The sequence below is a fragment of the Dysidea avara genome, chromosome 4, assembly GCF_963678975.1.
Source record: "Dysidea avara chromosome 4, odDysAvar1.4, whole genome shotgun sequence".
In the NCBI taxonomy this organism is placed as follows: domain Eukaryota; kingdom Metazoa; phylum Porifera; class Demospongiae; order Dictyoceratida; family Dysideidae; genus Dysidea; species Dysidea avara.
The window spans coordinates 15,451,947-15,475,882 of record NC_089275.1 but is presented as its reverse complement, the minus strand read 5'-3'; the positions used below and the strand labels follow the sequence as shown (position 1 = coordinate 15,475,882).

Genomic DNA, 23,936 nt, shown 5'->3' with positions numbered 1-23,936 from the left:
ACTATTGGTACAGCTGGTATTAGTGGTACTGTTGGTACTGGTGGTACTGCTGGTACTATTGGTACTGCTGGTTCTGCTGGTACTGGTGGTACTGCTGGTACTGGTGGTACTGCTGGTACTGGTGGTACTGCTGGTACTGGTGGTACTACTGGTACTGGTGGTACTGCTGGTACTGGTGGTACTGCTGGTACCATTGGTACTGCTGGTGCTGGTGGTACGGTGGTACTGCTGGTACTATTGGTACTGGTGGTACTACAGGTACTGATGGTACTAGTGGTACTGCTGGTGCTAGTGGTACTGCTACTACTACCGGTACTGCTGGTATTAGCGGTACTACTGGTACTATTGGTACTGCTGGTAGTATTGGTACTGGTGGTACTGTTGGTACTAGTGGTACTGCTGGTACTGGTGGTACTGCTGGTACTGGTAGTACTTGTAGTATCGCTGGTACTAGTGATACTAGTGGCACTGTTACTAGTGGTACCAAGAGTTCATAATATTTGTATGGGGGAGAGTGTCTAACTTGAATGCATTCACCAAACACCCTACGTAAAGTAACAGCTCAGCCTTATTTCAGAACAAAGGTTTTTCCTCATCAACACTAATCAACATCAATCAACAGTTTTCTATCCCAGTGAAGGTGTTGATTTGATGAAAGGTGAACTTTGATGAACTTTAATTTACACAGGGTGTTTGTACAAGCCATACTTAGAGTTAGACACTCTCTCCCATACAAATATTATAAACTTTTGGTTGGACTGTTGGTACTAGTGCTACTGATGGTACTAGTGGTACTGCTGGTACTAATGGTACTATGTACTGGTACTGCTCGTACTACTTTCTATATAGCACTTTTATGTTTTATGGCTTCTCAGATACATTTTCCATTGATTTTACTTGTCAGGTTTTTTGGGCATGATATAATTGTTAATTTTAATGGCACTGTATCTAATATGAAATAGAATGAATTAAGCAAAATAATGTTTTACCAAGTTTGGTGCTTTTATCAAATAATGAACGACTTTTTGCTTAGCCGCTCTAATTCTACTATAAGAGTTAGGATTCATTTTGTTCTAAAAGTAATGGTAGCTATTATAGTAGAGCTATCAAACTTAACTGAAACAAAGAAGTTTTTAAAATAAGCAAACTAAATACTGTAAAATCAAGAGAGCAAGTGATGATAGTTACTGAAACATACGTAATTATGGTATGCATAATAATGATAAGCACTTAAGGGAGTGGTTATGGGATTGTTTAATCATTTAGTTTTTCTGACATCAACTGTAACTTTGCAGATTTGTTAAAATGGTTTGATTGAGTTTGATTTGATTTATATTATATATTTAACCTTCAAGCAATTGGCTACAGCTGTTCTTCCTTGCCCAGAGAAACACATCACATACACATAAGTAAACACCAAAACAATACACAAAATGACCAAAGACATATCAACACAATTGCAAAACAAAAACAAACAAACAAAAAGACTACACACACATACAATTAATAAAGTGAGTCACAATACTGGTCAGGTTTTCAAGCAATTGTTACAGTCAGCTTAAGATGACTTGCCTGCATGAACCTGTGGCATTCTGGAAATTTATCCCAAATGAATGGCAAAAGAGCAGTTCGAAGAATTTTCACAAATAATTCAGCATCCATGGTACCTTCAAAAATCACTATCTCTGTGGGTCCTTTAAGGCTGATACCTTCAGTGCTGGTCACTGTAAATTACTACTACTACTAATAATAATAATAGTACCAGCCCACACATGGACTTTCAGTGGGTGCTTAGGCCTGTGTGCATAAAAGTGAAACACTATGTAGCTAAATACACTGTAGCTATATTATTGTTTATTTAACAGTAGCTATACGCGTAGCTGCTAACTAGATTGAAAATTGACAACATTGATACAATTAACCTTGACACGTTTAAGAACATTATAGATAAGCTAAACAATTTGTGATTTGTAATGCACATTAGCGTGTTGCCCCTGGTGGGCTTTGCTAATTAATAATAATAATAATAATAATAGATAGCTACAGTATAGCTTTCAACCCACCTTGGCTTACTTTTCGCTGCTTGACCATCCTTTTTGTAACAAAAACGCTTATGAATGTCCAGTTGAATGGAGCTCTCATCCATCCAGATCACATCTTTGAAGCCTTCATTTGTTTCACATAGATACTGCTGGGCCCAGGCTAAGCGTTTGACCTTATTAGCTTCTCTAATAAGTTGGCAGTAAGCACTACCACGAAATGTCCATCCGAGCTGTAGTCGGCAGCGTAGCACAGTACATATAGACAAACGATGTCCTGTCTCCATTAATAGCTTGTGTAGTTGATAAGCCGTCGTTTCGTCATCTTCCTGAATTTGTGCTTCAACAATAACTTTCACTTCACTTGTAATCTTAAATGGTGGACCAGATCCTTCACGCCTCTTAATAGTACCAGTGGCTTTATATTGCTCCAAAAAGTAATGCACGGCCACGCAAGTGGTTTGAATGCCTTCTTCTTGTAAGATCTTGGCAATGGTCGGCGCCTTCAAACCTTGCGCGTTTAAGAATATCGCACGTTGTTTTGAGTATACGCTTAGCATCATGGCTGAAAGTAAAATGAGCAGCTTAATGGGAATGCTTTCACATTGTTTACGTCGTGAAGCCCTTTAAGTTTATGACATCTTCATAACCAATCGCGCCATTGTTAGTAAGTACGAGCCTCAGTAAATAACTGTTGTTTACTTTAGCTAGCTACCTGTCTTGTGTATACTACAATTGTAAGTGAGATTGTAAGCTAGGCGAGCTAACGTATAGAATGCATGGACACTGGGCTGCCTAATATAGTAACATAGGCGATACATTTTTTCCTTACTTCGGCCCCTTTTCTGTTACACCTTTCAGCTATACCTGAGCCACTAATTAGTCTAAATCCTTGCAATTAGGTTAGGTAATCCTAAGACTGCAACACATGTTGCTGTCAGACCCTGCAGTGCTGGTCACTGTAAAGCGCTAATAACAATAACATTAATTTAGGAGGCGTGGTAAATCTGTTCAAGATATTTTATGGCAGTAATACAGTTAGCTATATAGCATCGCTGTTACTGCCTTTTTGGTCCGCCTGGTTGAAAACAACTAAGTTGCTGTGTATACTGTTAAAAATGAAGTGCTATGATAGCACCTAGAGGTGCTATTTTTGACTGGTGTAGTCAAATTTTAGCACTTTTAAGTGCTACCATAGTATTTTTAGGTGCCACCATAGCACTTCATTTTTAACAGTGTAGTGTCAATTATTGGAAATTGCAAGCTTGTTTAGCTATTCCTTTTACAGTATAGAATAACTAGTCTCGTCCTAGCAGACCCATTCTCCGGGGTGGCGCTTATCGAATAGAGATTATAAGCGCCCCATCCGAGAGTAAATGATAATAACATGCATAACTGGTTCTTAAGATTATTCTATACCACCAACCTACATATATATATATCAAAGGGATTAGCTACGTTTCATAACGAAGCTACAGTATAGCAGCTACGCTTCATTTATCGACGGTTTTTTTCTGCAGTCTCGGGTGTATTGCCCTTTCTACAACACGCAACATTCTATGGGACACACCTCTTCAGACACAGCTATATAATTAAACTATACAATCTAGTATTCACTATCATCGATACAGATGACAGCGAACGCTCTGCACTAATGATCAGCTCCATTATTCTCAAGTCCTCACATTAACCATAAGTAGCTATATGCTAAACTTCGGTTCCTCGCATAGCTTATCCAGTTAGCTATAGCTATCATAATAGAGTTAAGGTGACGTTTCGTTCACTTGTAGTTAGACGGCACTTGATAACCGGTGATAGCTAACTACTCCTTAGCTATTACAAATAAAATGGTAACTGTGCATATACAACTCCTTTCTGCAACATTATAGCTAGCTAGCTATAATTATATATATATATATGCACACACACATTTAACATGGTGCGAAACTTCGTGACTGATGCCTCTAGCTTGGAGAATGATCGTCCCTGCAAGTATAAAGAAATAACACAGAGAGATTAATAAGATTATAACCTGCGTACAGTGTAGCTACAGCGTACGTACTTTTACGTATCGTAATAACTATATATAATCGTACCATAAACATTTGTAGTACGGGTAAATACTCGTGATACGATGCGTAATTAAAAGTATTTCACCTTCGTTAGGGGGCATCTCCAAACTGATTTTGGTACGCTTAACGTCATAATGACGTTAAGGGGAAAGGGTTCAGCCCATGACGTTATTAATTTTTATTAAAGCAGTTATAGTGTAAACAGCTATAGAACAGAGAAAGTGACGTGATTAAACAGCTATACTGTTTGTAGACTATGTTTTCAGGTAAAGAATATAACGTTTGTGCTTCTATTGCCAATGTATTGCTTTCATAGTGTGACGTTAAGGAGGCGGGGGAGGGAGGTCTGAAGTTAGCGTCATTATGACGTTAAGCGTAACAAAATCAGTTTGGAGATGCCCCCTTATATGCATCGTGCTACGAATCGTATAACGGTTTGAAACGTAAAGATTTTTATGAAGTCTACTGTAATATCACAGAATTCCTCATTAGAATAAACATCACATGATTTTATACAATATAGTTAGGATGTGGGTAGCAATCTTAACTCTATAATTTTCTGCTATAACTAGGCAAAATATACAAGATATTAAGAAGCGTTGTTTGCTGATGTGTAAATTTCTGTCCTACTATGTGACATAAAGAATTTCCACAGAGCTTAATCAAGTTCAATGTTGGCTGACTAACTTTTTTTCCAAATATTAAAGTCGAGGAAAACAGCATCAGCCAAAGAAGGTTGATATTCAGCTGTGCCCTGAGACCACAATAAATTACAAGATACAGTACACCTATACTCACACAAGTAAAAGTAGCTACATCACACACAATATAGTTTTTTAAAATTCATTGACAGTTTTAGCACCGTACAGTGCTTTAGGTAAACTGTTCCAAGTGGCTGTGCCCCTAAATGCCAGTGACTGCTTACCATAATTAGTTCTCACACTAGGAGCAAACAATCTGGGTACACTTTTACCAGAGTGACCAGCGACATCCACAGCATAAGAGAATATTCCATGTAAATAAGGAGGAGAGATCTTATTAACAGTTCTATAAACCTTTAACGCTGTATGAAAAGTATGCCTTTCACACAGCCAAATAAGAGACTATTACGGGACGAAATTATCCCGTAAAGATACCCGTAGCTGAGCAAATACGCGACAACTACGGGTTTCGCACGTAATCCCAAGACGAGGTTCGAGCTTACCCGTGGTGGAACCACCTTTCAAGACGTGGACCCGTATTTATACTCGTCTCAATCTCGAGACGCGTCGTCATGATGGGGGTAATTGTGCCATGCACGTGATCGCTAATCTATATTCGCGACTCCGGGTTTGGGTTATAAAATTCGCGTAAAATTTTAATACTTGCAATAATAATATTTACAGCACAATTCCCCCATAATCACTGTCACTCCGCTTAGTGTGTCAAAAACTTCTAGTCCTCCTTCCTCTTGATACTATAACGTGTACAGATATTAATAAACTGTTGCATATATGTGACCTTATTTTGGAAAACCATACATCTGGGCACATTGGCCAATTTTGTGTTTTTATAGCTACAATGAAGCACTTAGTGGTTATCTACCTCGTGAGAAAATTTTGTGACGATACATTGAAGCATTCCAAGGATATGGCCAATTAACTGTCTAATACATTACAAACTAACTTTTCATAATCAGTTTATAGAACTGAATAGTGATCAGATGTGACAAATTTATGACAAATCACTTTGCTGACAAAGATCACCATTCTTACAATCTAAAATCAATGAAAAGAGATTCTTGAGAGTTTAATCATGTGCTCTTTGTGTTTTTTCTCAATTAAATCACTTGTATTATTGTGTAAAGACAAGAAATGTTTGGTTTTGTGAATGAACAAATCACCCAATTTGTAAGTTAATTGTTGTCCCACGCATTGTGAAACTACTACATGGTGTGATATAATTCAGTTTATCTCCTAGATAAAAGAAGCTATGGGTGTGAAATTTCACAGCAAGAAAGCTTAATAGTTGCTTTATCAGAATATGTTAAAAAATTTAATTTTTAAAAATCATTGAAATTTTCAATTGAGAATCCCACAAATTTTGCATGTTCCCAGATGTATGGTTTTCCAAAATAGGGTCACATATAATAATTATGTACGTACCACTGTCTTTGCATTCAAATGCATATGGTTCTCGACTATTGTTTAGTTGGTGCTATGTAGCTCAGCTGTTTCAGTATAAAACACAATTAAGTTCATTTACCAACTTATCTCTTAATAATATTAGCCTTACCATTTTGCTGTTGGCATTTATGGTCCTAGCATTTTTCTACCACTATGTTGGCTAGCTGTTTCACTCCTAGCACATAAGTTCATTGATCGACCAATTCCTCAAGAGAGTTATACTTACCATTTTGCTACTAGCACTTCCTTTCCTGTCACTTCTGTCACGATGTTGGGTACACGCTTCCCTCTAAGGATAAAATTTCACTCACAATTCCTCAACAATATTATACTTACCATTTGGATACTGGCATTTCCTTTCCTGCCACTTCCAACACGTCCAGGAACCATTTCACTGTAAACACCAGTGGTGAATCTATTTCTTCTACTAGTGCTTTTCTGGCATTCTTTCTAGCAAAATTTGCTGTAAACACAATTTTTATGGTGCTATGAAGAAATCACTCACGAATGTTGTACACATCATCTCACCGTTTCGAGGTCTGTCTCTTTAATACGTCAATTTCCATACCTACATACATAAAGCCTCGAATTTTAAACAACACAATGTTTATGGTGCTATGAAAAAATCACTCATGAATGTTGTACACATCATCTCACCATTTCGAGGTCAGTCTCTTTAATATGTCAACTTCCACAACTACACACACAAAGTCTTGTATTTTAAAGTATTCCAAAAAGAATGTTGTACATACCATTTAATCATTCAAAGTCTTTTTCTTATCCATATAGTGCTACTGTTTGTTCTGTTACTCTGCCACTACAGTCAACATTTCTTCAAACAACCAATCCCAAAGATGTTATAATATAAATACAGTTCCAGTCTTTCTATTACTGTTGTCAGCCTTTCCAAGAATTGTTTCACCCTAACCAAAACGATAACCCTACTAGTAAATCAAATACTGTATGCACTATCTCACTGTTTTCAGGTCTTGCACTATCATCAGTATTTATAGCCGTATCCCTCTGAATCAAAAGCGACCTTTTGCTTTGCCAGTTCTTTTTTTCCATTTGTTCTCTAATCAGCTCTTCTTCTGCTTCCAACAATTCTTTTGTTGATCTAAGCATAGCATTATTGAACATTCAAGAATTCTGTACTCACCATCTCATTGCTGATGTATCCACTGGGAGGATCTTAAGAACTGTTGTAGCAGATCACCTGAAATGTCAATTCATCTACGATCTGCTTGCTCTAGATATAAAATAATGTTGTGATTGAACAGTGTAAATACTAAACATACTTGGTAGTCTCTTAGAAACGGCTTTCCTGTCCAAATTTCTTATTAATGAGCGCCAATAGGAAGAAACTTTTTACGCGACTAGCACATTCCATCCGCTGTTACTACGTCTTTCATAGGCATCATTCAAGTAAAATCACTTCTTTTCCACGTATCGTATTAGTCTCGTCCTCGCAGACCCATTATCCGGGGCGTCGCTTATCGATTAGAGATTATAAGCGTCCCCTTCAGAAAGGGTCTGGTGAAATGCCCATACCATTTTTGTCCGAGAAATGGGAGTTTGTAAAAGGTGAAACTAAGGAATAACGGAATAGCGGAATAACTCGAGTCACAACGAATGGGCGTTTTATATCAGTATGGCTTCTTATACAATGTTAGGGTGATTGTACTGTTACAGCTGTGAACTCATCCGTCGTAGATATCCTTGCAATGTTAGGGCGATTACGTGTACTGTTACAGTTGTGAACTACACTGCTTCGTCGCTCATAGCCGTCCTAGCGAATTGATTACTATACGCTCTTACTACTACTGTATGTAGCTAAGTATCATTGCGCTAGCACAGCTAGAATATACAGTAGTTAGCTATTAGTTTCGTTTTAAGTCTTCATCCTTTCAGTGGAGGGATGAAACGAAACGGCTGTCATACCCCTTTTGCTCGCGACATTGGTACCATACTTTACATACAGTAGTAGCTAGTAAGAGCTATAATCAAATGTAATTTTGCACTTCGTAAGCGGGTACTGTATGTTAAGTATGGTACCAACGTCATGAGCAAAGGGGGCGTGGCAGTCGTTTCGTTTCATCCCTACACTGGAAGGATGAAGACTCGAAAACGAAACTAATGGCTAACTACTGTATATTCTAGCTTAGCTACATACAGTAGTAGTAAGAGCGTATAGTAATCATTTCGCTAGGACATCTATGAGTGACGAAGCAGTGTAGTTCACAGCTGTAACAGTACACGCAATCACCCTACATTGTAAGGATATCTACGAGGGATGAGTTCACAGCTGTAACAGTACAATCACCTTAACATTACAATTCTATAATATCTAAAGCATATAAATTGTTGGCTCTGATACGACGTACTTTTTGTTCCAATCACTACCCATCAGTCAAGCTACATCTGTATATTACTTTAATTCGTCCTCATCTTACCTATTGCTCTCAGTTATGGCGAATCAAGGACATCTTATGTTTTGAGCGTATTCAACGTCGAGCAACCAAACACATCTTGAATAATTATAATATCAGCTACAAATCCAGGTTATTAGAACTTCATCTTCTACCATTCATGTATATCCTCGAGATTCAGGATGTTTTGTTTGCGATCAAGTCACTTAAGTCACCCACTAGAAACTTTGACATTAATAGGTACATTACATTTACCCAGGGTCACACCAGATCCTCTACACATAATAAACTCAAACATCGTCTCCATAGTACCAACTTAAATAGAAACTCTTATTTCCATCGCCTTCCTCGTTTGTGGAATGCTCTTCCTGTAATCAATACCAATTTATCAATTGCAACCATCAAGGCTAAACTAAAGAAATTTATGTGGAATCATTTTGTAACTCATTTTGACGATGACAATCACTGTACCTACCATTATCTATGTCCGTGCAGCAAATGTCACGATCTCTCTCCACCATCAAACTTTCAAACACTATAGCTAGTTATAATTAGTTAAGTAATTATAATGTATGTATAACTTGTGTTTTAGGCTGCAAGCACCAGTTGCTTGCAGACCCTTGGCATACTTGCCATAAAGTAATAATAAATAAATAAATAAATTGCATAAGCCATATAAATGCCCGTTCGTTGTGATGCGAGTTATTATTATTATTATTATTATTATTATTATTATTATTATTATTAATGCTTTACAATGCAACATACAATTACAATTATACATGTGTAGGTGGGTATAGATGAAGAAAAAGTTGCATTGATGGTCTGCCAGCAACCTGTGCTGGCAGCCGGGAGTTAATTAAACTTATGAAGTAAAGTTAATTGTCAGTCCAGAATCATAGCACTTGCTGCATCTACAGCAGTAATGATAGGTGCAGGGATTGTCAGGAGAGAAATTTGTGGTGAAGTGTTGCCATAAATAGTTCTGAATAGTAGCTTTGATGACTGGTAGGGACTGGTTGATGTCAATGCAAGGTAATTGGTTCCATATCCTGGGAATTCTATTAAAGTAAAAGTTTCTGGCATAGTTACTATTAGTGCGGACATGATTTAGTTTGTTAGTAGACGAAGACCTGGTATTGGAAGAGCTAAATGATATGTAGTTGTATATGTTAAATTGAGAAGATGGCTGTTGTAAAGCTTTGACAAGGAACATAATATCATAGAGATCGAGCATATACATTAGAGGTAAGATACCTAACCGGAGTAAGCGTGTTTTATAGTCACTGACATAATCAGCTAGAATGAACTTGGTGGCTCGTCTTTGTACTTTTTCAAGAATAGTGGTATCTTTGATCATATAAGGATTCCACAATTGTGAGCAATAGGTTAACTGGGATCTCACTAGAGTTAAATAAAGAAGTTTTCTGGCTCTGATAGAATGGCAGCTATGGAAGACACGCCTCAGCAGTCCTAAATATTTATAGGCTTTAGCAGTTATGATTTGATAGTGCTTGAACCAGGACATATCTGATGAAAGCTGCAAACCTAAGTCACAATGAGAAAGAAGCTGTGGGAGTGGGCAGCCATCAATAGAATATGTGGTAGTGAATTTACTGTTGAAGCTCAGGTGGATGCATTTGGGTACACTGAATCTAAAATCATTGTTAACACTCCAGGTGAATAAATGGTAGAGATCTTCTTGTAAGCACAGTTGGTCAGAAGAAACAGCAATACTTTTAGATAGTTTGGTATCATCAGCAAACTGGAATATACTTGAGAATTTTATGACAGATGGTAGGTCATTGATGTATAGCAGGAAGAGCAGTGGGCCAAGGGTGCTACCTTGAGGCACCCCAGACAGGACAGGAAGTAAGTTGGAAATGGAATTACAGATTCTTACACATTGTAGACGATTATGTAGATAACTGCTGAACCACTTATGGAGATTACCGGAGATTCCACAAGACTTCAATTTATTTAGCAGTTTCATATGTGGAACACTATCGAAGGCCTTGCGAAAATCCAAATAAATAGAGTCTATTTGATGGCCTTGAGTGGTGACTTGATGAATGCTGTTCAAGTATAGCAACAGTTGTTGGGTAGTTGATCTACCAGGAAGGAACCCAAATTGACAATTTGTGATATGGCTGAGTGTGTGATTGATTATGTTGTTATAAACTAAAGTTTCAAGGACTTTAGACGTGTTGCTGAGGAGGGAGATCAGACGATAGTTCTTTACTGAAGATCTATCTTCTGATTTGTATACAGGTACAATTAAATGAATCTTCCACTCCTCAGGAATTGACCCAGTTGACAGACTGAGATTAAAAAGATGGCATAATGGACGGGTTAGTGGGAAAGCACAGTTTTTGAGGACCTTGGGACTAATTTTGTCGATACCAGTAGCTTTGTTAGGGTCAAGTTGGCACAGAACATAGTATACTTCTTCCTCAGTGAATGTTAGAGAATTTATTTGGTATGGATGTATTCCGCTATATATTCCGTTATTCCGCCTTTTACAAACTCCCCGAGAAATTGCCAACTCTGGCGAGTGATAATTGGTGTTTAATACTTACACAAGATTTTACAAAAGGTAACGATTAAACAGTATTTTATCATTTTATGGCTGTGCAGTACAGACTTGACAAAAACAATACTTACCTCAAATCGCCACCTCTTGTGTAGTTATTAAACACCAATTATCACTCGCCAGAGTTGGCGATTTCTCGGACAGTGTAGATGTGTCTATCATGTTATGTACTGGGGACCTGTATCCGGGTATTGTAGGTGTGTTGTGTATCCAAGCACTGGTGACCTGTATCCGAGTGTTGCAGGTTTGTGAAAAATTTTCTGTTGTGTATCCATGCACTGGAATGTCTGGAAATCTACTGCTATACGTATTTTATTTCTAAGGAATACCTGTGTCATAGTCTAGGTGTGTTGGTTGTTCTGTATTTTCACACTGACTATCAAATAGTGCAAATACCTGTATTTTATAGACCTTTATTGGCTAGTAAGAAAGACAGTGGAAGAAAGTACGACCCAAAGATTGGAGATCAGAACTTAGGCAACCTCAAACCTCATGCTGAATTTAAAGATTGGACATTATGAGGATGAGGCCTTTGAAGACTTGCTGAATTTCCAGATGTTGTGATATATTGTGTAACATAATGTAACTGTAGTTTATTGACAATTTATGCAGTGTTTTATTTGCACCCGATTATAATGTTAGTTGGTGGGTGACTGCTCTATTAGAGTGACTGCTTTATTAGCTAGGGTGATTACTCTATTAGGGACTACGTAACATTTAGTGATTTCTGGTTTCTATGCAACCACAAATCTGCCATTGTAGTGAAACTCACTGGACTTCTACACTCTTTGGCTATATAGTACTTGTGCGGTCAGTGTTGAACTAGATATTTAGTGTTCACCATCATGCATGCTAGTTTTTCCTCGTGGTTTAGTCCATGGCCCTAGGTTATGTTGATGTTATTATCATGATCATTTCCAAGAACAGTATGTTCTCCATCAATATCCATGAACGGACTTAAGCCCATAGCATGATCAGTACGTCCTTACTTATTTTCAGTTACAAAGATGGGCTACCGAAATCCTTGTATTTATCATGATTTTAGCTGTGTTGTACTGTCATACTCTGCCTCTGTCAGATGGGTTACTTCTGTCTGCAACGTACATGCAGTGGTAAAGCTACATGCCACTATATACTATGCTATTATATTATAATATTATATTATCAATGCTATCCACCACCAGACATAGTAATTTAATTCTTCACCAACTGGCGAACAACCAATGGTCAAATCTCCATGTAGTATGGCTGGAATATTCTTCAGGAAAATGATTAGCTAAATCTTATAGCTTTCAAGCTAAACAAATGCCTAAAGCAATCAAATACTAGCGGAGCAAAGTTTCTGATCAAATTGGGCCTAAATCCTCCACTAATTCCCTAGTAATCCAGGAGGGTAGTAGGGCTTAATGTTGATAGGTGCTTAAGAAAACCCGGGATAATTAATTTAGACGCTCTAATAGATTTGCCGAAACTAGCTTTAAATTGCACTTCTAATATGTACCACGTCACTTGGAGTTACTCTGCCATTAACTCATGTCCTCAGTCCCTTTATCCAGTCCTTTTAACCGTCCCTTTACTTGGGCACATAGGCGGATCTGAGGGGGGGGGCCAAGGGGTGCTGTGCCCCCCCTGGCCCTTCTCTTGCCCCCCTTGGACCTACAGTACTATATTGATACCAGAAACTAGAATCATGCATTCACAGTACTAGTGTATTCAGAAGTATAGAAAGCCAATGGGCGAATAGAAGACAACAGTCATAAATGTACTTTACAGTTAAAGCTAAACTGTACACTGTAAAGAAAACGAGGCAAATAAATTTGAATTTTTGTGGAAAGATCGAGATAGCTATTCTAATAGAGCAGTCACTGCCCTAATAGAACAGCCGCAGTTCTAATGTCATCAATTTACAAATATAACAATGCTAGCTACTCCTTATTTTGTTTTGATATGCACTTCACCATCAAACAGGTCTATCTCAGATAGGCCAACCAATCTTTGTATGCATTGCAAAGCATACGCTTTGTTAGCTAAGTGCTATCAAAAATGCTTTCAAATTCAAACCTAGGAGGTCTAATTTTTAAAATTTTCTCCAACTACAGTCTTAAAACTGTATGTCCATCATTCATCCAGCTATATGCTAAATAAAGTTATACGAATGAATATAACTTGGGTGGGGTCTATTCTACGGAACGGAATGATGGACTAAACCACAGAACGGAACGCTTTCTCAAATTGAAGCTTGCAACTTACCATTGCTGAAACTGCCCTTATAAGTTAGCAGTGGCACCTCCAGTGGGTGATTAAAATAAGATTAAAAGAATTAACGGATCGATTGTGGGTTTTTGTTGGTTGTCATTAGTAACGAAGTATTAATTGTGGGATGAACTGTATCAGTGATGTTCATCCATGGTTCATCTACGGAAGGGAACTTTATGTGAGCTGTTTTTCTTATTTAGACTTAGTCTGGGCTGGCCTTTCAAGTCATAAGTCAGTGTACAAATAAAGCAAGCAGGAAGATACTGGTAACAGGAAAGAGCCAGCTGAATTAAAACTTGAAGAATTTTGTGCAGTGTGTGAGGAGCAAATATTTTGGCAGACCGCAAGGAGGGTATATTCTGCAAACATCACTGAAGTGTATGCATGGAGTTATTTATATATTAACAGCTGGTACAGTGGACTAATGCCGTATTCAATAGTGAGCTGATTTTATCTGTTGCACAATTCAAGGGTGTGTCTGACTGCTAGCTTTGAATCAGGCTAAATGCCAAAACTCCAAGATCAGCCAAATCTCAATTATAAGCAGCATGTGAAACCATGCCCGTACCCACCAGGAAAACGTGATTTGGACCAGCTAGGATGTCTGTGTAATTTCAATGTATCTAGTCAGACCTGAAATGGAACACACATTAATTACATACCACCTAAGAATCCTAGGATTTCTTAAGTGTAACATTTCACATGCTTCACTTCAAACAAAACATGCTAATTTTTTTTGTCTATTTTCAAGTGATTCCCAGTCCAGCTGGTCCATCAAATTACAGTGGGATCACATGTATTTGTTACAGTACGGGCTGTCCTGTGTTGGATCTACTCTAGAGTTGAGATTTCAAGGTAGACTCACTGCCAATGTACTGACACTAGTACTGTTGTTGCATATTTAAGTGGAGGACAAATGAAATAGCAATGTTAGATTATTTATGTATACAAAATTTTCATAATGAAATTGATATCCCATTTTGATTTGTACTTCCACTTTGCAACATATTCAAGAACAAGAAGCTACCACACTTTTAATCTCCAACCACTGTCGTTAATTAACCAAGATCTTACTAGTCTGTAATTCACCTTATTGTAGTGATTTTATTGATTCATCTGTATGTTTTCTTCATTTTCCTTTGAAGTTGTACCAAGAGTTCATAACAAGGTGGAGAGTGTCTAACTTGAATGCATTCACCAAACACCCTGCTTAAAGTAACAGCTCAGCCTTATTTCAGAACAAAGGCTTTACCTTCAGCAACACTAATCAACAGTTTTCTATCCCCAGTAAAGGTGTTGATTTGATGAAAGGTGAACTTTACACAGGGTGTTTGTACAGGCCATACTGAGAGTTAGACACTCTCTCCCATACAAATATTATGAACTCTTGGTTGTACAGTATAGGTAAACAAAGATAAGTTTCTCTCCCATCTTATTCTAGGATTTCTATTGACTAGGAAAATTCAATTATTTGTATACAAGATCAAAATTGAGAAAATATGAAGAAAGTGAATTAATATTATACAGTCAGTTTGCTTTTGGATATTTAATGTCTCCAACCGCAACAAAAATTCGATGAATCCATGCATCTCATCACTGGTCGTCTGAACATTCTGAAAGTGATACCTCACTCAATCAACCATATATTCTGTTTATAAGACTGAATAAAGCCATGATTACCTAGCCTTTTCATGTCACCAGTAACTTTCTAGTTAATTTCTCTGTGGATATAATCCTCTGAAACTGAAGAAATTGAGTGGTCTTCTAAACTATTTATCTTGTCAAGATCAGCAGAAACAACTGACATCCAATTGGCTACTGTATTGTAGTAACAAAACTTGTCTTGGTCATGCAATAAATGAATTGAAGAGACCTGCTTAATTTATCAGGTAGTAGAACAATCACTTAATTAATGTTTTATAATTATCCTATTCCATTTTCCTGGAGATTCCACTGATAAAATGCAATTTCAGCAATGATAGCAGCTAGCCAAGCTGCAAGTTGATTCAGAAAGCATTCCATTCTGTAAAATAGACCCCATCCAGAATTCAACTCAGTATTCAGGCTGAGATATCTGGTAATAGTCCACTACTCTGTTAATGAATCATTGATGTTCACACAATATAGCCTCCTTGAGGTATCTGAATGTTTGCTCCTCACACACTGCACAAAATTCCTTCAGATTCTGCTTAGACTGAGTTGATTCAGCTTGTCACCACACTTGTTTCCTTTGTAGTGTAGCTATACACATACTGATTTATGCCGATTAGAAAGGCTGGACCTCGACTGTATACTCTAGAGTAAAAGTAAGTAAAAATAACTCACATACTAGTAAAAACAAGTCATGCATTAAGTTCCCTACTTGATATATCCGAAGATGAACACACTGAGTCAGCTATTCCCACAATTAGTACTTCGTTACTAATGACAACCAACAAGAACCCACAATCGATCCTTAAATTCGTTTTATCTTTCTTGGGGTACGTTTGATTACCTGCTGGAAGTGCCACTGATAACTTGTACAGCAATGGTAAGCTGCAAGCTTCAATCTGAGAAAGCATTCCGTTCTGCAGTTTAGTCCATCATTCCGTTCCGTAGAATAGACCCCACCTGTGATGATAGCCTGGGGTCCCAGATAGCTGAGCAGTATTCTAATGATGGTAAGAGCAATTGTTTGTTCTGATGGCGCATTGTGGAGATTTCTTTTTAAGAATCCAAGGAGTCGATTTGCCTTGTTACAGATGTAATTGATGTGAGAATCCCATGATAGCTTGTGGTGGAGACGGATTCCAGGGTAATTGTATTCTAATACTGTAGCCAGTGGAATATCAGAAGTCTCTTTATAACAGTAGGAATGGTGTAAACAAAGTGATTTGTCACAATTTGTCATGCTTAATCACTCACAGGATTCAATGCATTAATATGCAAAGTTACCTTGTAATGTATCAGACAGTAAATTGACCATATCTCTGGAACCCTTAAAGATATTAAGCTGAAATTTTTACACAAGGTAGATAAAAACCCAGTTCCTCATTTCAGCTACAAAAGAGAAAATTGACCAATGTGCCAAAGGATGGTTTTCCAAAATTGGGTCACAAATAGTGTCTATGCCAACACCCACGTGATCACAGCCCCGCCCCTAGACCACAAGAAGGGCGAGACTAGCCAAATGGAAGTAAATACGCTAGAGAAAATGGACTCTGCTCAAAGATGGTATAATAAACAGTGGGTGAGAAAGGAATTATTCCAAATGCCAATAGCTTACGATATGTTTGCGAAGAAAAGGATCCGATTGCCTGAAGATCGGATATGGTTCAGTGAACCAATTTACGTGCCGCTTGTGCGCCTACGTAGTGCATACAAAATGCGTTTATGTATTCAAGCCCAAAATATACCTGGGAGAGCAAGCAATTACCTGTCGGTGTCTTTATACCTCATGAGTGGTGAGTATGATGAAGATTTAACATGGCCACTGAAGGGCAACTGTGTTGTAGCGTTATTACGAGGCAACGATGACCGCTACCCGGTGAGAAGGAGACACGTAGGGAATGGAATCAAACAAGGTTCAGGCAACGGTCATGAAAGAGTCATCGATAGGGAAGAAAGTCTTATATGGTACAGTTATGATTTTATTTCGTATGAAAATCTCAGAGGATTCATTAGGGATGGCTACAAGCTTCGCTTTTTACTAGAATATAAATATAGCTAACTAATGCAGAAGTGATGTAATGAGCTCAGATTATAGCTATTGTGTAACACATGTATGCATATAATAACTGATTAAACTAAAAGGATTGTGCAAATTATAATGTAACAAGTACACGAAAAAAAATGGAATTTTCAACTAGAGTAGGGACCATATCACATCGATAAAAAGTACTGAAACAAGTAGGAGTAGTCCATGGTATCAAGAGTCCATTATTATGGACTCTTGATATTAAATCACTGTAAAACAAGAAGTGTTATATCCCTACTGTGCTTAAGATACCATAACGGAAATGCACGGTAGGGATATAACACTTCTTAGAAAGTCAACCACCACCAGAAACAGACCAAAAGGAAACTGAAGATGTTTCTGACCAAACCAGAGATGGCACTGCTGCTGTGGAAGAGAGTACACAATCAGAAACTACTACAACTATAGAAGTCACTGTTGATACAAGCAAAGCCGATGAGGTGGAGAGTACAAAAACTGAAGAAACAAAACAAGCAAAGGAACCTGAAGATACTGCACAGACTTACAAGGCTGGGTCTGAATTAGGAGATGCTGTACAATCAATGGCAAAGGAACAAACTGAATATACTGAAACACCAAAAGAGTCAGAAGATGAACCAACAGCAGGTGAAGTAAGCATTTCAATCACTATGGCTACTGATGACCAGCAAATTGAGGTTACTACAACTGCAGCAGAGAAAGAAAAGTCTCCTACTCCAGAAAAGGAAATGTCTCCTACACCAGAGAAAGAAAGGTCTTCCTCCCCAGAAACAGATAAGTCTTCCTCTCCAGATAAAGAAAAATTTCCATCTCCAGATAAAGAGAAGTCTCCTTCTGCACCTTCAGCAGAAGATGCTGACAAGCGTCCAGAATCTTCACAAAGCCAAGCTTCATCGTCATCATCATCAAGCTCTTCATCTAGTCATCACACTGAGGGAGAAGATAAAGATGATAAAGAAACATCTCCTCAACCACCGGCGGCAGCTGGTGAAGGTTATGATAGTGGAGAAAACAATTAGCAGCTCATGTTTGTACTGAGTACAACTATAATTAGGTTTCAACAAGTTTCTATTGAACAGAGTGATAGGTCTTTATTTTTGAATTTGGTATAATATAGCTGCTATGTATGGAGCTGTATAAATACAACATTCTTGCATGTAGCAAATCAACAGTTTTCATTGTTATTTTTGTTACATTCTGCGTCGTAATTTAGTTGTGTAGCATGGATAAGTTATGATATTTTTGTTTTCTGAGCTGTAATTGGTGTGATTTTACAAAAAAAAAGAAACTTGTAGGTACGTACAGTTACAGTTGATAATGTAACACAATCTTGAGGAAAAGTTGCAGTATAGATTGGCATTGGTTATTTTAGCATTTTTTCATGTTTTTAGCATAAATTTTAGGCTTGTTTTTCAAGCCTTCAAAAATTCCTGCAGCGTCTGGGGGTTTCCCCCCAGATCTAGACCCCCAGAAATTCTATTTTATATTGCAGCAATAGTCATGCTGTTCTCTACTTGGCCCCACCTGAAGGTCATGTCTAGAATTGCCACTGATTTCTACACAGCATGAAAATGTCTCGCACATAGTGCCATGTGTAGTCATCTTTCTTACAAAATTTCTTAACATGTTTCCTATGTGAGGGTAAATTTTGTAGAGGTGTGCAATGACAAATTTAGACATATCTCGATATTTCTTTTAAACTTATCTCAGTTATCTAACATATTTCAAAAATTGAAACAAATGTTTATTGTGCTTAACTGTCAACAAAGTGAGCAAATTGCAAGGAGTACAAAAAAGTGAAAATGCTAGTTTTAACAATGTTTCCAAGTGGTTGGCCGTTGAGCCCCCAGGAGGTGTCTACACCATCAAATATTCTTTGGTATACAAGAAATTTATGGAAGTTTACTATTATCTAGATAAAATAATAAACCTGTCATCCTTATCTTGATAAGTCTTACGATATCTCAATAATCAGATATATCTAAATAGTCGCACACATCTAAAATTTAGTTACATCACAACTGAATTTTGAGAAAAATTTGCCACAACCTATAATTTTGGCTTCTTATTGAGTTTGGAACATGTTGCCTGCTACTATTTTTAGCTGCTATGGTGCTTTCAGTAACACTTGACTGCAGTGCCCATGTGACTGGATTTGCAAAAAAGGTAATGTGATATTCACATGGTGCCTTTCATTCAAAGCTACCTATTAAAGCTATTATATATTCAATTTGAGCATAAGTGGTTATAATTTTTATGTTGACAGGATTATACTACCACGTGCACATTTTTATTATCAATTACTGTTTGTCCATTAGTACTGTGTTATTATAACTGTTTGATACAGTATTAATAATGATCAATCTACTTGACTGCTTTATTAGAGTAGATAAGTTAGTATTAGAATTTTTGAGTTTTAACAAAACATGCATTTTTTATTATTTTTATAATGATTATAGTTCTACATAGATACCTAAAATATGTTGAAATTATCACTGCATCCCACATGCAATAGCTACAGCTATTTGTTTAGACTTTAATTTTCTATACATCACACTTCCATTATATACAATATATATTTAGTAGTTTAGTAATTATGTCCATATCAGATTCCATAATTCATACATGCTGTATTCAAGTTTCAACTCGGACATTGTGGTATTTCAGTAATGGTAACTCCACAATCTTCATTTGTTAACAGTGGAAGAAGGTGATGGTTTAGGGAGGTGAGTATGCAGTACAAACTGTCTGGATTATGGAACACTTGGTCCATGTGTCTATATATTTGTAAATATTCAGAGAAAGTGAAAGTTGGACAGTACACTCCTGTTAGATCCAGCTGTGTAACAAACACAAAACATCATATAAACACTGCACATGTTAATGTAGAGGGTTTGGTTTCAACTCACATGAATATGATTAAGATTAGCTGTTGCCACTTGTAAGTGATAAAGGATGTCTCGTGTTTGAGGATCATTTGTCATGAACACTAGTTTGAATAAGAAAGCATTAATGTGTGTAATATTAGTACACTGAGGTGCATCGAGCTGTTGGTAACGTGTTAGAAGTCCACCTGGAAGTGTAAATAATGGTCCCCTAGCACATCGCTCTACAGGCATAGACTGTAACAAAGCAATATACATAAATATGTATTTAACATAGTGTCTGTGTTGAACTTACAGCAAGTTTATCTCTGACAATGTCAATTGTTGTCAGTATCCGACAACTATATGCAATGAATAAAGCATTTCTGTCATCTTGATTTCGTTTAACATGTGAAAGAGGAGCTTGATGTTGTTGTAGTTGTAGAGTAGGAGCAGCTGAAGAGGAAGAGTGCAGAGTGCTAATGATCAAGAAACATCCAATAGCCAGTGAAAAGATCTTCATTGTAAATTATCTTATAATGTTAACAAGTTTATCACTGATATGTAATGATTAGTTGAAGTGAAGTGAGTACAAACTCTAATGGTTTTTATACTATTACTAACTACCTAAATGATCATTGATGTGAAGAATTTCAGGGAACATTAAACGTGATGTTATGGAGAAAATACTTGGAAAGGAAATATGTTAACGTGTCATAAATAACTACTGTAACATGTATATTGTACACACTGTACCTAGTGGTTGATTTGAAACTTTTCAAAACAATGAGCTGTTAGTTACAAATGCTTGAGGAAATAATGCATGAAAACCTGGAGAAGCAATTGGTACATTATTTTTGTATTATGTAATTTTGCACAATCATGCATGGTTCTGAGCTTTATACTACTGCAGACCAGTCCATCATAAATATTTTGAGTGGTGCAAGATATTACTTTTGTTAACTTTACAGTTTGATATCCTACTACATCATGTTTGAAGTACACATGTAACTGTGTATTAACATGTGTACAATACTTACCATATTTAGTCATTAAGGCATTCATTAAGGGATACCATATAAGGATATCATGATAATCTACTGGTTATGAGAGTTCGTCAAATTTTGATTGGATTTTGGAATCTTCTTCTTCCAAACAGTAGGAAGTATACATTACCAGCTTGAACAAGACATTATACATCACCAAACATTAATAAACATATTGGTTAGCTACAAATAGTTTTTGTTCACTCACTTGTAACTTGTTTAGATTATAATTAATGTATAATAACTGTCTAGTCAGGATGTTCCATGAAGACAAGATAGTACCGGTGAGTTACTGTCTTTTTCACACACCAGATCCCACACTTTAAGTCTTAGTAAGTACCTCTTAGCCTTTTTTGGTTCTGTTAGCAGATGTGGTTAGAAATATCACTACTACGTACATAGCTATACTGTGCATACAGTAAATTGAAGTAGCAAGAAAAATAATGTTTGTGTTTGTATAGTTTTTATGTTTCGTTAAGATAAATTCATAGAAAACATTATGAAAATCTTTCAATTTGTGCAGCTGCAGCACTGTGACAGGAGCTAGAATATGTGGCTTTAAAAATATATTGTACATTTTGTGCTGGGATATTCTGTGCATGAATGTGTAGCCAGTGAAGTTTTTCTTGAAAATGGTTATTTGATTAATTATGGATAGAATGGGATTAGGGATCTAATGGTTAGTTGATGAGATCACAACACAGAATTTCCTTCCTTGTTCCACACAATAGTTGATACACAAGAATTGTATTATTTATCCTATACTGAGTGTTTACTAGTTTACTACACCTGTTCATTCATTTATAACTCGTTAATGGCAAGTAGTTGACTGCAAAATATAACATAGCACGCAAGATTGATCTAACAGCCTTTCAGTGAATACCTGTAAAAAAATAGAGATAACTTTCCTTGTAATAATCCCACATGCACTCATGAGATTGAAGATCAGGAGGATACATCCTCATTATAATCAATAAACAGAAGATTATACAATATAGTTAGCTAGTAGCAGTGAATGTGTGTAGCAATCCTAACTATATCTGCTAACTAGGCAAAATATACAGGATTATAAGAACTGTTGTTTGGTCAATATCTGTCCTACTATGTGGAATAAAGAATTTCCACAGAGTTTAATCAAGTTTGATGTTGGTTGACTAACTGTTGTAAACATCAAGTTGTCATAAAGATGATAATAAGTGTGGAAACTTTAAAAGGTGCTGGAAATGCATAAAATTGTCTAAAATTTAACGTGCTACCTTGAGTACATACAAACATTCATACCACGACACATTACTGCAGGCTTTCCTACACAAACCACCCTTCCACCGTACTGAGCTCTATAACATTACAGTATGTGACCACAACATATTACAACAACACATCACTATACAGACACGCATACATATGCAAATATACATACAACTCTTTGGGGGAGGTAGGGAAACTGAGATAGGATGCATCAGCTTGGGTAGAAAATGTACATGTGTTATCACTGTCACAGTTAACTTCACTTACTACATATCCAGCATTACTTACACCCAACAGTACTGATACCGGACATTATGACACTGCATATTCTGCATTGCAAACGCTTGCACACATGTATAACTTCCCTGTGCTTCATGCACATTCAGCTAACTGTGAGTGACATTACAAACATTTAGTCGCAACAAGCATTACAACATTCAAGCGCAACAAACATTACAACAGTCGCTGCACAGACTTTACTGCACACAGACGCTATGATATTCAGCAGCAGCTACATTCAGTAACAATATTCAGCAGCAACATTGCAACAAAGATCAGCACATTTAGTTGCGACACATCAATTTTAATGACATTTAGCATTCAGTGATAACACATACAGTTATTTTAGACTGGGTATATATTTACTTTAATTGTTCAGCAATATGCGCCCAAAGTAGTTGGATAAACACTTAATAACACACACACACACAAACACACACACACACACACACACAAACACACACACACACACACAAGAAATGATAAAATGTGCTAAATAACTAAAGTATATAAATATATATACAGCAAGCATACACTAATTGCTATGGCGACAGCACTGCAGAGTATCAGTAACAAGTGTATAGTATAGAATACATACACAATGATATGTAAATCAATATTGCTGATTTCACAAGTTTAGGTCCACTATCGCCTGAGGAATAGGAATATTTGAGGTTCATTAATTCTGGTCAAGCACCAAACCATCATAGTGTGACAATAACAATTATGATGAGCATGCAAAACCTGACCTGTTACTATATTAAGCTTGTAGAATTTAATTATGACGTGCACTTAGTTGACCAGGTAACAGATGGTCACACTTCTTGATCCATCCAGACAGCCTACCCAATGGAAGGTAGCCTGTTAACTTTTGTTTGTTGTTGGGGCAACAAACTACATCTATATACTGCTTGTTTGGATGGCTACAATGCTTGTCAGACATGCTTACACTTCTTGTTCATTCCTTTGAAAGCAGAGTTTATGTTGTACCTTGTTAATCCATGAAACAGTCTGTAACATAGGATTGTTATAAATTGCCTCAAAATGTCTATAATTATTTGAATGATCAAGTCACAAGTGGCTCATTGAACACACCATCCAACTACACTAGTAAGATGTCAATTAACTTTACATTGGTCTATATTTTAAACATGTTGTAACATGTCAAGGTCATGCCCTGGTACTGGCCTGTGCTGCATAAGCCACCACCAGATTGCTTACGCTGCATAA

General features: G+C 37.0%; 1 protein-coding gene and 2 long non-coding RNA genes across 3 annotated transcripts; 1 reads left to right on the top strand and 2 right to left on the bottom strand.

Annotated features, from left to right (window-relative positions):
• Positions 1 to 6,385: 6,385 nt before the first annotated feature.
• LOC136252943 (uncharacterized) lies at positions 6,386 to 6,715 on the bottom strand. The gene is made up of 3 exons (XR_010699863.1): positions 6,613 to 6,715; positions 6,503 to 6,565; positions 6,386 to 6,451 (listed from the first exon to the last, which is right to left on the bottom strand). It is a non-coding gene; the product is annotated as an uncharacterized lncRNA (long non-coding RNA).
• A 537-nt stretch (positions 6,716 to 7,252) lies between these two features.
• LOC136254850 (uncharacterized) lies at positions 7,253 to 7,706 on the bottom strand. Its single transcript, XR_010700804.1, has 3 exons — positions 7,575 to 7,706; positions 7,436 to 7,525; positions 7,253 to 7,393 (listed from the first exon to the last, which is right to left on the bottom strand). It is a non-coding gene; the product is annotated as an uncharacterized lncRNA (long non-coding RNA).
• A 2,557-nt stretch (positions 7,707 to 10,263) lies between these two features.
• On the top strand, positions 10,264 to 18,316 carry LOC136253598 (uncharacterized). The gene is made up of 3 exons (XM_066046264.1): positions 10,264 to 10,384; positions 11,007 to 11,129; positions 17,582 to 18,316. Exons 1-3 carry the CDS (start codon positions 10,264 to 10,266, stop codon positions 18,286 to 18,288), a joined length of 951 nt encoding a protein of 316 aa, XP_065902336.1. The 3' UTR covers positions 18,289 to 18,316.
• The last annotated feature ends 5,620 nt before the right edge of the window (positions 18,317 to 23,936 follow it).

Bases quoted from the DNA above. Each gene is read 5' to 3' on its own strand.
- LOC136253598 (XM_066046264.1), top strand. From the start codon at position 10,264: ATGAGAAAGAAGCTGTGGGAGTGGGCAGCCATCAATAGAATATGTGGT. The intron at 10,385-11,006 runs GTGAATAAATGG...TCCACTCCTCAG, and splicing joins AATCATTGTTAACACTCCAG to GAATTGACCCAGTTGACAGA. The intron at 11,130-17,581 runs GTTGGCACAGAA...AACACTTCTTAG, and splicing joins AGTAGCTTTGTTAGGGTCAA to AAAGTCAACCACCACCAGAA.